General features: G+C 47.0%; 1 protein-coding gene across 1 annotated transcript; it reads left to right on the forward strand.

Moving 5' to 3' along the window:
• Positions 1-3,959: 3,959 nt before the first annotated feature.
• Positions 3,960-15,852, forward strand: CLN5 (CLN5 intracellular trafficking protein). Its single transcript, XM_055123496.1, has 4 exons — positions 3,960-4,130; positions 7,460-7,625; positions 9,801-10,026; positions 13,463-15,852. The coding sequence occupies exons 1-4, from the start codon at positions 3,994-3,996 to the stop codon at positions 13,972-13,974; spliced, it is 1,041 nt and encodes a 346-aa protein (XP_054979471.1). The 5' UTR covers positions 3,960-3,993; the 3' UTR covers positions 13,975-15,852.
• Positions 15,853-17,063: the final 1,211 nt, after the last annotated feature.

Below are 17,063 nucleotides of genomic sequence, written 5' to 3' on the forward strand. Positions count from 1 at the left end.
TCCTGTCGTTCATCAATTTATTCGAGGGGGCGCCAGATTTTAGCAGCCTCTCCTTATTCGTCTTCCCCAATGATTAGAGACTCTTTCAGGGTAAGGGGAATGAGATCTGTTATTGTTACTTTTTTTGGCAAATGAAATATGTCACAGGCAGCTTGCCAGGCTAATAGTGCTCCAAATACAAATGTGGTTGTTTGCAGGTCATACCCGGCATGCTCGGGGCTTACTACTGGCTCTGTGCTCAGGGATCACTCCTGGCAGGGCTCCAGGGACCATATGTAGTAGGAGGGATCAAACCCATGTGTCTGGCACAAAGCAAACACCTTCCCCATTGTACTGTCTCTAAGGCCCCCCAGAGACTATTTTTTAAAAAATCCTCCTTGGGCTGTGAATGACTCTTAGAAGAGCATGCCTCAAATGTGTGAGGGCCAGGGTTCAATCTAAAGCACCATTAACAAATCAAACCCAGGGCCTGAGCGGTAGTACAGCAGGTAAGGCAGTTGCCTTGCACTGGCTGACCTGGGTATGATCTCCAGCTTCCCCTATGGTCCCCTGAGCACCACCAGGAGTGATCCCTGAGCACAGGGGCAGGAGTAACCCCTGGGCACCGCTGGGTGTGACCCCCAAAACAAAACAAAATAAAATAAATTTCCCTTTCTTTTTGTTAGAGTATTTATTTATTTTACTTTTATTGAATCAACTATGAGTTTATTGAATCAACTATGAGATACAGTTACAAAGTTTTCATAATTGAGATTCAGGCATACAATAATCGAACACCCGTCCCTCCACCAGTGTACATTTTCCACCACCAGTGTCCCCAGTACCCCCCCCCCCGCCCTGCCTTGCTTCATCCCCAGTCTTCACCCTACCTCTATGGCAGACAATTTCCCCAATACTCTCTCTCTACTTTTTGGGCATTATGGTTTGCCTGAATTTTCCCACCACCATTAAAGCCTGCCTGACAGGGGCAGACGCTAGATAATTTATTTTCCATTGCTCATGTTGAATATCATGAGGCACATTGTGGGCATGACATCCAGGCTGCAGAGCAGGCAGAGAGCGGGGGAGAGACAGCCCAGCGCCTCTGCTGCCATGCGGCTTAGAGATTTAGTCCTGGGACCCGCATACCTGGGCCTTGCTTGCGGAAGCTCTTGGTCTTGCTGGGATTCCATCTGGAGTAGGCAGGGAGACTGGACCTGCTCCATCTGGGATGTCCCAGTGAAACTGGCTCGGTATGGGGCCCAGAGGGATCTCTGATGCTGTGTGCCTTCTGGGACTTGCTGCTGTGTCTCTGGACCAGATGCCTATTGGTGCCTGTTAGAGTATTTACTAAAAAAAACAAGTTGACCCTCCCCACTAGGAGGGTGCCCAAGGAGTTAGCTCTGAAGGTTCAGGAGGACAGTTCTACAGTGCTGCTAGTATTATTTATATTTCCAGATGTCACTACAAAACCTAAAACATAAGGCACAGAACAGCCGGTGAGGAAGTTTGGGGGCTAAGAAGGGACCGTGTGCCTGGCACTCACATTTTCAAGGCGAAGGCCCCTAGTAGCTCTGCACTGCTCAGGACTCAGTTCAGCAGCTGGTGACTCCAGGGCAGGGGGGTGATGAGTGCTGGGCAGACTGAAATTTCAAAGAAATAAATCCCAGGCAAAGAAAAAGGTCTTTGGAAGCAGCCGATCCTCGTCAACGCCACAGGCTACAGAGGGAAGAGGACACGTTTGCCCACGAGCTCAAGGACTGAGCAGATGCTTCACCTTGGGCACCTGGCTGCAGAGGAAGCCGGCGCTGCCAGGATGAGGCAATGGGGTTTAGTTGCGGTTCTGGCACTGGCGCGCCCCCTCGCGGGGAATCGGGCTCTTCACAGATAGTCCTTGGAGCGGTCCATGATGCGGATGTACCTGCCGAGGCAGCGCATCAAGGAATTGCTGAGGCTGCCGGCTCTGCCGGGAATTTAAGAGGGAGCCAGGGAGCTGTAACCAGACTTCAAACAAGTTCTCTTTGAAACTTCTTCTCCTTTTTTTTTTTTTTTTGGCTTGTTGGGTCACACCCGGGGATGCACAGGGGTTACTCCTGACTTTGCACTCAGGAATTAACTCCTGGCGGTGTGCTCAGGGGGCCAAATGGGATGCTGGGAATCGAACCCGGGGCGGCCACGTGCAGGGCAAACGCCCTACCCGCTGTGCTATCGCTCCAGCCCAACTTCTTAAGTAAAAGAGCAAACACACATAAAAATGGTAAATGCCAAAATGTCCATCCTTGACTGGATTAAAGGAACTTCCATGCCACTTATTTCAAACAAGAATATTAAAATTACTGACAATACCCCTTCTCCCTTTTGTTTTCTTTTGTTTTTGGTTCCCCTCCCTCGCCCCCCCCCCCCCCCCCCGGCTGCGCTCAGGAGTTACTGCTGGTGGTGCTGGGAGTGAATGGGTACCAGTCCATGCAAGCAAGGGTTTATAATCTCTGCACTTAATCCTGAATCTCAAAACAATTTTTCACTGTTATAGAAAATATCTTTATTTGGGGCTTCTGTTTTGTTTGTTGATGTAGCCCCAACTCCCACCCCCTCCAACGAACAGGGCCTGGCCGGAACTGCCAGCGAAGCCCCCAGTTCCGAGGCAAGGGGATGTATGTGCGGGGAGGGGCCCCTACGCCCGGCAGCCCTCAGGAGGGCGGAGGAAGCTAGCGAGTCCCCTCCATCACCAGGGTCTGTGGTGTCACCGCTAGCCACTGCGGACTGTCCTTTCTTGTCCACCTGCGCTGCGAAACACCTCGAGTGTGCTCTTAGCAGACGAAACTTCACATTTGTGTACAACAGAACTCATCAAAGGCGGGTGGCCACTGCACCCGCTTATGCGGAGAGGTATAGGGTGAGGTGGGGGCTTCTCCCAGCCTCCCAGCGATGCTCAGGGGCTGTTCTCAGTGCTCAGGAGTGACCCCTGGCGGCAGTCGGTGGCCCGCAGGGGCTGCAATCCCGGGCGCCTTGGTCCCTGGCAAGAAGGCTCGGGCCCAATTCCTCTTATTTTCTGGAAATCCCTCTTATTTTTTTTAAAAGCTTCTCCCCCCCCCCCCCCATCCCTTCCCAATGATACAGAACGTCCTACATCCCACCCCACGCCGCGAAGTGGTGGAAAGGGAGGGAGCGGCGGCGGGAGGTGCGGTCCAGCGCGCGCTCGGGTTGGTGACCCGCAGGAAGCAGGGACAGCGTCGCCCGGGTCCCCGCGCGCGCGTGGGTCGCAGAGCACAAGCCCGTGGCCTAAGCGACGCCTCTATCTCTGCGCCCCCCACGCCCCTACAGAAGGATGCACACACCCCTCTCCTCCCGCCAGTGCTCCTGAGCGGGACCCTGGTATTTCTTGGAGGAGAGACAGGAGTGGAATCACCTAAATGCTTAGGTCAGTGCGGGTTTAAAATGGAGCCCGGGGGACGGGAGGCGAGGTGCTGGCACGGCACAGGATCCCCCAGCACCACCAGGGGTCATGCCTGAGCATCCCAGTGTATGCCCCCCCAACACAACAAACTCCAAAACCAGGAAACGCTCTGATTGACATTCAGGACAGCTAACACAGGCTAAGGTTAGGCTAACACCGCCTGTGCTGGGTCCTGCGGGGCACTCCAAGAGAGTTCGCTGCCGGAGAACGCCAAGGAGGCGCCTGGGAGCGATGGCTTTGGCGGCGGGGACACCTTTGGGGGTTTGGGGGACCTGTTTTTTCTTTGGGGGGTGGGGCAGGCGGGACGTGGGCAGTGTCAGCCAAGCTCAAAGGAAGCTGTGCATTGTGAGACGGGCGGACCGGTCTTGCCTCGCCCGAGAAAGAGGGGGTTCTCCGGAAGCTACGCCCCCGCGCACCAAGTTGGGGAGCCCCCCCACCCCACTCCACCCGCGAGCCCGAGCGCGCCCCGCCCCGCAGACGCGGCGGCCCGAGCGGCTCCTCGGCGCATGCGCCCTGGCAGCCGGGCCGGAGCTCGGGGCGCGGCACAGCGGGGCCGCCGCATGGCGCGGGCCGGGGACTGCGACCTGGGGGTCCCGGGGGGACGCTGGGCTCTGACGCTGCTCTGGCTGGCGGCGACAGCGGCGGCGGCGGCGGCGGAGGCCGAGCCCTCCCGGCCGCGGTGGCCGGTGCCCTACAAGTGAGTGACAGCGGGCGCGGGCGCGCGCACGGCCGGGCGGGGCGCGCGGACACCCCAGGGCGCCCGGACGCTTGAGCCTTTTAAAGATCCAGGGGAGCCCCCGGGTCGTGGGCAAGAAGGCGTGTGACTAGGAAGGGGCATCTTCTTCCTTCTTGTTATTATTATGAAGTTTCAGAGGCCACACCCGGCGGGGCTCAGGGATCAAGCCCTGGCGGGGCTCGGGGAGCCACACGGGGTGCAGGTGGTTGTTGGACCCGGGCCGGCCGCGCGCAAGCCAAGCGCCCTTAACCCCCCCCCCCTCCACTGTTCGATTTCTCCAGCCCCGAAAGGGGTGCCTTTTAGTCATCGGCACCGGACTCCCAGGTTAGTTTGGGGCGACTGTGTTGAGATGGCGATAAATTATTGAATGTTGGTCCTGGTATTAGATGGCATCACTTTGGGCACAGTCCACAGCCAGACCCACGGACCCTGAGACTTGGCGATCCCAGCACCGAAAGGCCGCCTTGTCCCGGAAATCCACCGCTCTCCTGGTCCTGGCCCGGCCGGCCAGGTTCGGGTTCGGAGGGTGGGGAGCTGGTCAGGCCACTGCTTGCAGTCTGGACGCTGATACAGAGCTTCTTCCTCGAACTAGAGCGTTCGCGCGGCCTCAGATGGCCAGGAATGGCTTAGCACAGAGGGGAGGGAAACCCAGCCACCTTTTTTTTTGTTTTGGCTTCAGAATTTGATTTTTAAAAGTCTATCCAAGTTTTAAGTGAATTAAAATTATAGAATCTTAGGTGAAATGAAGGCGTGGGTCACTCATTGGAAATATTAATAACATGTAAGGGCAGTTTCATATAAATATCAATATTTTTGATATTTATCAAAACAGCTAATAATAACAGGCCGTTTATAGGAATATAAGCCCAGCCACTCTTATCACTTTTGTCAAAGCCAGACTGTCGGGTATCACCGTGTAGAGCCGGGAGGCTCCCTGGAAACCTGAATTCTGGAGTGAGATCAGGGTTCAGATGGCAGAGGGTGAAATCAGGCCCCACGCTGACTGGCTGAGTGATCCAGGGAACGTTGCTCAATATCTTGTCCCACGTGCCCTGAGTCAGGAGACAGGATTTAATCAGAAAGGTCAGGGCTAACTCCTGGCGCTGTGCTCAGGGGTCACTTCTGGGGCCATGTCTGGTACTGGGGATCCAACCCAGGTCAGCCACGTGCAAGGCAAAAGCTGCCCACTGAACCGATGCTTTGGCCTCGGAAGTTGGTTTCTTAAAGGTGCTAATAAAGCTGCCTCAGATGTTAAAAATAGGATGTTTAAGTTAAACAACAATCGCAAATCTTGGACTTCTTAAGAATAAGACAGGCCAGGGAGATGGCCCTAAGGACGGGAGCCCAGTTTCTTTGCACGCAGACCCCACTGGGGCCCAGGCACCCCATGGTCCCCGCAGCACCCCCAGAGATGACTCAAAAAGAAAAAAATAAAGGATAGAGTATGCCTCAGTGTTTCTCTATAAGTCTTGTGACTCCTGGTTATCCACTTAAGTGATTATTATAAACTTTGTAATACATTCACACATATATTCCTCTGAACAAATTAAGCACATATGAAAATTGGAATTCTTAATAGTATATTGGGAATGGGGGAAAAAAATAAATGTGGTTGGAGCCTTAGGAATCAAAGATTCTTAAGAGGGTCAGACAGAGGTTTTCTTTTCCTCCTCTCTACCTCCTGGTTCCTCAAAGGGAGGAAGGGGAACTGAAACTAAGTGTCTCTTGGGGTGAATTCAATAGCATTTCCCCAGTTAGTCCTTTTACTTTTTTTGTTGCTTTAGGTAACAACTCAGTTTACTTAATTTGCATGTACAGATCCTCTCCCCACCTTCTTGAGTCTAAAGTACCATCCTAATATTACTGTATATTTTGTTTCCTCACTTTCACAAGCTTCTGAAGTATATTATTTTTATTCCTTTGGGGCCGCACCTGGCAAGTGCTCAGTGTTTAGTACTCAGGAAACACTCCTTAGTGCTGGGGATCGAACCCAGGTCGGTTGTCTGCAAGGAATGGCGTTCTGTCCACCGTACGATGTCTCTAAAGTATTTTTTAAATTAAGGCCAGGTCTTCCCCCCTGGTGCTCCATTGCTGTTTAACTTCTTCCAGTCCCAACCCAGTTTCCCAGTGTGTGTGTGTGTGTGTGTGTGTGTGTGTGTGTGTGTGTGTGTGTGTGTGTGTGTGTGTGTGTGTGTGGCTGGGGAGGGGAGGGACAACATTTAACTGTGTTTACCAAGGCCTGGCGGTAGTATAGCAGGTGGGTGCATCCAGGGTCCAGCTGATCGGGGCTCCATCCCCAAGCACCACATCGCCTCCTGAGCATGACCAGGGTGACACTGGTGTCTCTGACACCTCACGGCCTGAGCAGCAGCACATCCTCTGGCCCAGGCTGGGCGAGTATGGAGTCCGGAGGGAGGAGCTCTGGACCCCCGGAAGTTCCCTAGGGTAGGGCCTTTCACATGGGGGGCTCCTGGGTGAATACTGCGTGAGAGGATCTTGCTTAGCGCTTCAGGAAATAGAAAATAGTCTACTACTTCATAAGCTTGTATTTGAAATGTCTACATGTTTAATTTAGGAAATGAAACATGATAGAGAACTATTCATTTGTTCAGTAGACATTTATCTACTATCCTGAAGATCTGGACTGGTGAACTTTATTTTGTTCTGGGGCTACACATTCGGGGATCACTCCTGGTGGTGCTTGAGGGGACAGACGGGGTGCCAGGGATTGGGCCCCGCTGTGATCAAGGCTAATGCCCTGTCACTGTACTATCTATCACTCTAGCTCCTAGGCTAGGAAACGTTTTACCATACGGTCTTCTCCTTCAAAAGCCTCAGATCGGACGCTAAAGAGGGAAGAATGAGGTTATTATTAGTGTTTTAGTGGGACTTAAAGTTAGCAAGGAAGTAACAAAGTTCCAGTGGCAACAGAATAGGAGAAATGATCCACACAATTGAGTTGGGAAGGGGGCAAGAAAAAAGGGGTGTTGGGGTCCTTGGCAAAGGGAGGGGGTACACTGGTGATGGACGTGGTGGTAGAATTAAGTGCTTAAGAAACAACTATAAAACTATTATAGCCTTTAAACCACAGAATCTCTATGTAAAAAGTTTTAAATAAATTATCCTTATAATTTAAAATACAAAAAAAAGTGTTTTAAAATGTCACTGGGGCTTATTTTATGGGATAACGAACTAAATGTTAGCTAATACAGTTTGGGCTGATCTTTGAATGTTGTCTGTCTCTAAACATGTGATGATGAAATGAAAATTCTAAAATCGGTTTCTTTTAGACGCTTTTCCTTCCGCCCAGAAGCAGACCCCTACTGTCAAGCTAAATACACCTTCTGCCCCACTGGCTCTCCTATTCCAGTCATGAAGGAAGATGATACCATCGAAGTGTTTCGCTTGCAGGCCCCTGTGTGGGAATTTAAGTACGGAGGCCTCTTAGGACACTTGGTAAGGATGCATCTTGATCTTACAAACTTTGATGAAGTAAATTATTGAGGTAGTGAATTTGAAGAAATAACCACAGTTCAAACAGATTGCTTGAAATTATGTTTAGGTTTAATTATTTTAGAGCTTATTTAAAATGAAGTAAAAAAATATATCATCATCATCATCATCATCATCCCATTGAGATAGTAGGATTTCTCGAGCGGTCTCAGTACCATCTCCATTTGTCCTACCCTGAGATTTTAGAAGCCTCTCTCTACTCATCCTTCCCAATGATGCCGCATTGGAGGCTCTTTCAGTGTCAGGGGAATGAGACCCAGCATTGTTACTGGTTTTGGTATATGAATATGCCATGGGGAGTTTGCCAAGCTCTCCCATGTGGGCAGGAAACTCTTGGTAGCTTGCCAGGTTCTCCGAGATGGAGAACTAGGTTATAAGATGTCTTCGGGAGCTTGTTTTTAAAGTCTCTGGATGTTGGCCATTGATGGGATTACATGGTGCCGGGGCAGTCCCTGGATGTGACTGCCTAGCTACTGGGAAATGGGGAATCTGGGAGGAGGAGGCCCCGTCCCCATCCAAGCATGCTTAGAGGTCTCAGCTCCAGTCCCACACACCTGGGTTCCTCTACTGGTTCCTTCATGCATGAGGCTCATCTGAACTTGTGGTGGAGAGGGGCCTTGAGCATGGCTGTGGCTAGGCTCTGGAGTTCTTCCACTGCGGAAGCTATGCTTGTGGCGAGGAGGGAAACTGAAGCCCACCCCTCCAAGGGGCCCCAGGGAAGACAGCCAGGCGTGGGGGCAAGAGATTCTCTGCGTTGTTCTCTTCTTGATATATCTATCTATATATATGTGTATAGATATATATAGCTTCTTGATATTTACATATATATATGTATATATATCACTATCACTGTCATCCCATTGTTCATCGATTTACTTGAGTGGGTGCCAGTAACGTCTCCATTTGTCCCAGTCCTGAGATTTTAGCAGCCTCTCCTTACTCTTTTTTCCCAACGATTGGAGGTTTTTTTCAGGGTCAGGGGAATGAGACCTGTTATTGTTACTGTATTTGGCATATTGAATATGCCACGGGGAGCTTGCCAGGCTCTTCCGTGCAGGCGGGATACTCTCGGTAGCTTGCCGGGCTCTCTTTATGATGATGTGTCCGCAGCCATGCGGTCCAGGAATATGTTCACTCATGCATGAGGCTCGGTGCAAGCATGTGGAAAGTGGCCTGGAGCGGTGGGGTAGTGGAGGTTGGCTCCGGGACTGGGTCCCTTGGGGCAGGGAGGGCTTTCATCTGCCCCCGTCTGGGACACCCCTGGTGTGGAGTCTGGTGGCATGGTTATGGGGGCCTCATTTTATGCTCCCTTCTGGGAGGAGCAGCCATGAGTTTATATATATATATAAGCCATATATATAAAGCCATGAGTTTATATATATATAAACTCATACATATATATATATGTATATATATATATATATATCGCTGTATCACTGTATCACTGTCATCCCATTGTTCGTCACTTTACTTGAGTGGGCACCAGTAATGTCTCTATTCCTCCCAGCCCTGAAATTTTAGCAGCCTCTCCTTGCTCATCTTTCCCAATGATTGGAGGCTCTTTCAGGGTCAGGGGAATGAGACCTATCGTTATTAAAAAAAAAAAGTATATACATATATATATATAAAATATATATATGAGCTTTTATAATCTAGGTAACAGCAGATGCAGTCATCCTAATCCCTTTTGATTATCTGGGATCCAAACCAGGTCCTGGGAAGGAAGGAAGGGGAGACCTGGGCAAAGGAGGCAGGGAAAAAGCACTTTTCACCTCCAGATCTGTTGTGTGTATTCTGCCTTACTTACGCCCGATGCACAGCAATGTCCTTCCTGAGCGTGGAAACATTTCAGACCCACTCTGGACACTATGGCTTCTAGGTGTGTGTCCACGTCGTCCACGGCCCTCCCGCTGCAGCTGAGTGGCAGTGGCCAGTGCCAAGTGGTGGAGGCGCTGGAGTTCCCAGAGCTATAGAGAGTCGTGAGAAAGGCGACGTGAAGGACGATGAGCGGAGTAACTGTTCTACCTGCTACGCTGCTGTGGACATTTCCTCTCATCTGGCTCCAGCACCACCGGTGAGCTCACAAGTGCTTTTGTAACGTGTACTGTCTTTCCACAGAAAATCATGCATGATGCCATTGGATTCAGGAGTAGGTCTACTGGCAAGAACTACACAATGGAATGGTACGAGCTCTTTCAGCTGGGAAACTGCACCTTCCCCCATCTCCGGCCTGAAATGAATGCCCCTTTCTGGTGTAACCAAGGGGCTGCCTGTTTTTTTGAAGGAATTGATGATATTCACTGGAAGGAAAACGGGACATTAGTGCTAGTAGCAACTATATCAGGTACGTTTAAGAAAAAATGAAAAGGCAGTGTATGATTACATCAGTGTAAATGAAAGATGATCCTCCTTGAGGCAGTTTAGCAATGTTCTCCCTTTTTGTGGGGTTTGGGTGGATGGGGTTTGGGAAACACCCAAGACGCTCAGGGCTTCCAACAGGCTCTGTACTCAGGGCTTACTCCAGGCAGTACTCAGGGGACTAGATTTGGTGCCAGGGATCAGACTAGGGTCAGCCTCATGCAAACCTTAGCTGCTAGCCCATCTCTCCTGCCCCAATGTTGTCCTTTGTTTAACAGGTCATGTAGTAAAATGTGCTACGGAAACCACTAACCACTCACCCAAACCTGCAAAACTTCACCTCTTTGCAATCTAGTTTATCTTTTTATTTATTCCCCTGGCGTAAATGAACGAAATAATGGAATACTTTGTATAATTAGATTGTATAGTGGTGGGAAAGCCATAAACTGCCTGAAAAAAAGAACAAAGGACATGCTTAAGGCTGGGGAAATGGCCCCCCAAAAACACAAAATAAAAGGCCCTTTATATCTGGAAAAAGACTTGAAGTAATGATCACTTTTATATTGAGAATTATAGCCACCACTCAAGTGAACCCTGAGCCTACTCGTGTGGTGAGCACTCTACAGCATGTGAAATGATTTATCTTCATTAACAACTTTACTGCGATAGTTAGTACTTTTCCAATGTTACCGATGGGTAAACGAAGGCATAAAAAGTTTTCAAGTCACAAAAGTAAATAGCAGTCGGGTCTGTTGATTCTCTTCTAAACAACTCTCTAGGTCCCCCCTGCAACATACAGTACGTTATGACTTTGAGATCCCTTTTTAAATATCTTCTCTCTGAAATCTTTTGGGTTTTTGAGGTATAAGTTGAAATAGCAAAAAGTTGTTCAAAATAGTAGGGTTTTTCTGCCTGTGTTCTATCGATGGCAAAGGAAGAGTCCAGCAGAACTTGGAGTAGGAACTAGTTATATGGGCTGTGCTTCCATTTTCTACTGTAGATGAACTGCTTGTTGAGAACAGTAGTGATGAGTCTCCAGCTATAGTTTAGAGGAAGGAAATTTACTTTTTTTTTTCTTGGATTTTTGGGTCACACCTGGCATTGCACAGAGGTTACTCCTGGCTCTGCACTCCGGAATTACTCCTGGTAGCAATTCAGGGGCACCATAGGGGATGCTGGGTATTGAACCCAGGTCGGCAAATGCCCTACCTGCTGTACTATCGATCCAACCTGGGACTTGACTCTTAACAGTTTATAAGGTATTGCTCCTCCCCAAAGTGAAAAAGTCTGAAATAAAAGCAGTTTGTAAGAATTAATTGCACCCTGAGTCTTTTGGTAATCGTCATGCTTTCTACTTGTATAGCTCTTTACAAAGCTTTTTCTTTCTTTTTTCTTTTTGGTTTTTGGGTCACACCCGGCGATGCACAGGGGTCACTCCTGACTCTACACTCAGGAATTACTCCTGGCGGTGCTCAGGGGACCATATGGGATGCTGGGGATCGAACCCAGGTCGGCCGCGTGCAAGGCAAACACCCTACCCACTGTGCTATCACTCCAGCCCCCATACAAAGCTTTTTCAAATGTGTTAATATACAGCTCAATGGAAAAGATCCTCTTGTTTATAAACAAAAACTTGCGGTTCTGGGCTGGTGCTGGAGCTCAGTGGTAGAGCATTTGCCTTGCATATGTGAGGCCCTGGGTTTGGTACCTGACACTGCTCCTCCCCCTCCCCACCACAGAAAAAAATTAATGCTTACCAGGTGTGGTGGATTACCTGTCTCCACAGGTCACAGAGCTGGATGTAGAAGCAGGAATAGAATCTGGGCATCTTAAAATACCCACCACGCTATTTTCTAATCTTCCATCTGCTTTCTAAATGACATGTCCCACACTATTCCAATAATATAAAAGGCCATTTTTTCCCTTAACGATGCTCAGTATAATAGCTACAAGCTCTCTCAATCTAGGGCATTTCATATTTCTCCTTTATTTACACCTACCTAGTTCTCTGAAACTCCCTTCTGCCATCAAAGTGTGCTCATATGAACAAGTCATCACTCCTTTCTCTTTGTAATTTGCCAGAACTTAGGTCTTTAAGTACCCAACAGCCTTATGATTAGTTGCTTGTTACCTTTTGTCATGTTTACAAAATAAGTGTTCTGAAACATTCTTAATTACAATAATGACTTAAAAGCGGTGGCTTTAAGTTGCAGAATAGGAAGAACAGTACCCACTTCTAAAGAAAGACCCATCGGGGCCAGAGATGGTACAGCAAGTAGGGCCTTTGCCTTGCACATGGCTGGCCTGGGTTCAATCCTTGCACCCTATATGGTCTCTGGAGCCTGCCATGAGTGATCCCTGTGAGCACAGAACCCTGAGCACTGCCGGGTAGTGGCCCCCAAACAAAAATCAAGAAGCTTTCGTATTAGTGCATAGCTCCTTCCATAACACTGATAAAAGGCAGCCACTTTTCCATTTTATAGGATCATGAAGAATTTTGATTTGGTGGATTCAAAGGTGGAGCAACCTAGGGAAGCTTCACATACGGTGATGCAAAGTGACATGGTAGGACCCAGCTCTAGTAGGCTTGATGGTGAATGCCCAGGTGAGGTTATAAGCATGCAGAATACACTGTTTTGGTACCATTTGGAGAGTCCTGGTGCAAGGTGCAAGGTAGTAGGAGAGAGTTAACTTCCTGGATGCTCCTATATCCCGGGAATGTGGTCTGAAGTATTTCCAGTTTAGTGGATGCAGTGGAAGGATGGTGCCTGAGGAGATGATAAGCAGAATCACAACAGCTGCAGAAGAGAGAACGGGAAATGCCAAATTTTCCAGGTGGATGTGGCAGGCAGGGTGCTTCCTCTTACAGCCAACTGTTCCCGTCCCATAGGTGGCCACCCCCATCAGTACTGCACTCATAATGTGCTTTGCAGCAGAAAACATCTGCAGTTTCACACTCCTCAGTTCTTAGAAGTTTTCATGCTACTTTTTTCCCTCTTCCTCATTTCTCCCCTTACTTGATCTCTTTTGGCACGGAATCAAGATTTCTTGACAGGAGGAAAAGTAAAAAGGCTTATGCATGTATAAAATTTTGCTTTTGATTAGCTTCTCTCAGTGGTTTCCAGCCGCCAGTTCACAGACAGCTCCCGGCTCCCGGGTACAAAAAGATTGACAAATCAGTGACTTAAATTCTTACATAATATTTAAGATTTAATCTTAGTTAGATATTTAATGTCATAAAGTTTTACAACCTTGTCTGTGAAGAACAGAATAGAACTTGGCTGAACTTATTGACATGCTGGTTTGGAAATTCAAAACCTATGTATTCATGTCATCCACAACTTTATCATCTATGTAAAAATATTTTATATAGATTATTAACTTTGATGTTTAGTTGATTTTTTAAAATTTTGTTTTAACAGGAAACATGTTCAATGAAATGGCAAAATGGGTGAAATGGGACAATGAAACAGGGATCTATTATGAGACGTGGACAGTACAGGCCAGCCCAGGAAAGGGGGCCGAGACATGGTTTGAATCCTACGACTGCTCAAAGTTTGTATTAAGGACATATAATAAATTGGCTGAACTTGGAGCACAGTTCAAGAAGATAGAAACCAATTATACAAGAATATTTCTTTATAGTGGAGAACCTACTTACTTGGGAAATGAAACATCTGTTTTCGGACCAACAGGGAACAAAACTCTTGCTTTGGCCATAAAAAAATTTTATTACCCCTTTAAACCACATTTGTCAACTAAGGAGTTTCTGTTCAGTTTCTTGGAAATTTTGGATGAAGTGGTTATACACAGACAGTTCTATTTGTTTTATAACTTTGAATACTGGTTTTTACCTATGAAGTTCCCTTTTATTAAAATAACATATGAAGAAATTCCTTTACCTAGTAGAAACACAACCTTCCCCAGATTATAAGGCCTTAATTCTAATGCTATTTTTCTCCAGTCACTAGCATTTTGTTTTCCAGGGAGTAGTTTTACATTTGTGAATGTCTTAGGTCTTCTTTTTTGGGGCTGAAAGTAGCATGCACAGCAGTCACTGTGTAGCTCAGGATTCCTTCCTGGGAAAGAAGTGAAGCTTCTAGTTGAGTTATTGTGTGAAACCTCCAAGCCCCTTCTTCTTTGATTAATTATGGTTCATATCAGACACAGTATCTGCATCCAGTATTCTAAAATTGTGGATATGGGTATATTACAAGATTTAAAAAACAACCTTCACTGATTTTTATGATGAGAAATTATTTTCCTATAATATAAAGCTGTTTAAGTTCTCTTTGGTAATTTAGACCTTACAGCTTTTTAATCTTTTGGCACCACTTCTAGGACTTTGATTTCTTTACTAAACCTTAAATTATGGAGTAGTTGTAAAGAAAAAAAAATGAATGGGAATCGTTGTGCTTCCAGATTGCTAAATAAAGTATTAAAAGTTCTGGCAAGCCATCATAAAAGTATCCTGTCACTGGGGCTGGAGCAATAGCACAGCGGGTAGGGCGTTTGCCTTGCACGCGGCTGACCCGGGTTCAAATCCCAGCATCCCATATGGTCCCCTGAGCACTGCCAGGAGTAATTCCTGAGTGCAAAGCCAGGAGTAACCCCTGAGCATCGCCAGGTGTGACCCAAAAAGCAAAAAAAAAAAAAAAAAGTATCCTGTCACTGGCATTTTGTGAGTTATACAACTTTTTTTTTTTTAATCTCTGAGCCTTAGTTTTATTGTTTTAAAATTATTCATCTATCAGAACTGTAAAGCTCAAAGCCCAGTGAGGCCACAATAAATGGTCACTGTAATGTTGAATCCAAGCATTCACTGCCATTCTTGATCTTAATGCAGTTTACATGTCAGCCTTCCTCCATTTACATGTCAGCACCTAGACTTCGAGTTACCGGCATAATACTTTTGCAGTTCTTCAAACATCTGGGGCATGGTAGGAACTGACTGCTCACAAGCCTCGGTCAGGACTTATTCCTTCACCGTTTCTTCTATCCTTCTGCCCAGTAAGTTGCTAACTCAGTGGAAGAGGTTTCAGTTCCCAGAAATAAATTAGATTTTGTCAAGGAATACCCAGTAGCTGTCCCTCCACAAGGGCCACTGAGCATGGTTTCACGTTTTTATGTTTGATGAGCTACTGAAGATATCTCCATTCACAGAAACACCACCCACTGGTAAGATGATCTAGAGAGCTTAGAAAATAATTTGCTTAATATGTAGCACTGTAGCACTATCATCCTGTTGTTCATCCATTTGCTTGAGCAGGCAGCAGTAACGTCTCCATTGTGAGACTTGTTGTTCCTGTTTTTGGCATATTGAATACGCCATAGGTATCTTGCCAGGCTCTGCCGTGTGGGTGGGATACTCTCTGTAGCTTGCCCGGTTTAATATGTAAATATACTAATTGTGTTGTTCAATTTGATTCAATTGATTCCTGAGAGGTTAGTGCATTATCACTCAGATCTCATACAAAGCATAAGCACAGACACTATTTACCTGATTGAAAATGAATAAATTGGAGCATAGCAAGGTTAAGTGACCGTTCCACAGGTATCAGGCTGAAGTGGCATTTTGAACCAGATTCTGCTGACTGCATAAAAATATACTCTCAAGCAAGTTTGAGTGTGATACTCAAGTATGGGCTTCAAATCAGTGTTGTGTCAAGTCAGTGCTATGTTACTCACACCATATGTTACTGTTCCATGAGGAGCTAAATTATACTGCTTACAAACATTTAAAAGCAAGTTGTTGGAGTGCTTTTGTTACTGTTGAATCTAATAAAAAAAAAATGGGGGCTTGTATTTTGTATCTGTGATTCATTTTTTTATTAACTAAAAAATTTCAGACACTACAAAGTCTAAAAATGAAACTCAGGGCCAGAGCAGTGGTACAGTGGATAGAGTGCTTGCCTTGCACGTGGCCAATCTGGGTTCCATCCTCAGAAACCCACACATTCCCCGAGCTGGTTAGGAGTGAGCCCTGAGTGCAGAGTCAGGAGTACGCCCTGAGCACTGATGGGTGTGGTCCAAAAACAAAAAGAAAAAACAAACTAAAAATAAAAACTCGGCCCTTGGCCACAGGTAGCTTGAGAACGGCCTGCCTACTGTAGACAGATCATCCTCAGAAGCTGAGGGAGAACTTTCACCAACCATTTAGGCTGTCCACTTGGGTTAACATTACCTACTACCACTCACTAATTTTGTTTCTTTTCTTTTTCTTTTTTTTTTTTTTTTTTGCTTTTTGGGTCACACCCGGCGATGCTCAGGGGTTACTCCTGGCTCTGCACTAAGGATTTACTCCTGGCAGTGCTCAGGGGACCATATGGGATGCTGGGAATCGAACCCAGGTCGGCCATGTGTAAGGCAAACACCCTACCTGCTGTGCTATCACTCCAGCCCCACTAATTTTGTTTCTTAAGCCCAAGGGTTGTTGTCTACAGAATATGTTTCAAGAAAATTTGGATCACTGTTATTACCATCTAGTGGCTGAAATTGAAAATTTCTGCCAGATTCTTTTTGTTTTGCTTTGATTGGGGCCACACCCACCAATGTTTCAGGAGTTACTCCTTGTTCTTAACTCAGGAATCACTACTGGAAGTGCTCAGGGGACCATATTGGACCCAGTCAGCTATGTGCAAGGCAAATGTTTGTTTCTTTTTTTTTTTAATTTTTTTTTTAATTAGTGAATCACTGTGAGGTACAGTTACACACTTACAAACGTTTGTGTTTGCGTTTCAGTCATACAATGATCGAGTACCTATCCCTTCACCAGTGCCCATTCTCTACCACCAATGATCCCATTATCCCTCCCAGCACCCCCATCCTATCCCCACTCCCCACCCCACCTCTATGGCAGGGCATTCCCTTTTGTTCTCTCTCCTTTTGGGTGTTGTGGTTTGCAATAGAGTATTGAGTGGCCATCGTGTTCAGTCTATAATCTACTTTCGGCATGTATCTCCCTGTTTCTTGATAAAATTTGAAAAAAAAATCCATGGCCAATCTTTAATTTTCGACCATTTA

This window comes from Sorex araneus, chromosome 1, assembly GCF_027595985.1.
Source record: "Sorex araneus isolate mSorAra2 chromosome 1, mSorAra2.pri, whole genome shotgun sequence".
Lineage (NCBI taxonomy): Eukaryota > Metazoa > Chordata > Mammalia > Eulipotyphla > Soricidae > Sorex > Sorex araneus.

What these genes read in the sequence shown, in the direction of transcription:
- CLN5 (XM_055123496.1), top strand. Translation starts at nt 3,994, where the DNA reads ATGGCGCGGGCCGGGGACTGCGACCTGGGGGTCCCGGGGGGACGCTGG. An exon ending in CGGTGGCCGGTGCCCTACAA is followed by an intron (nt 4,131 to 7,459) that starts GTGAGTGACAGC and finishes GGTTTCTTTTAG; the next exon opens with ACGCTTTTCCTTCCGCCCAG. An exon ending in GCTAGTAGCAACTATATCAG is followed by an intron (nt 10,027 to 13,462) that starts GTACGTTTAAGA and finishes TTGTTTTAACAG; the next exon opens with GAAACATGTTCAATGAAATG.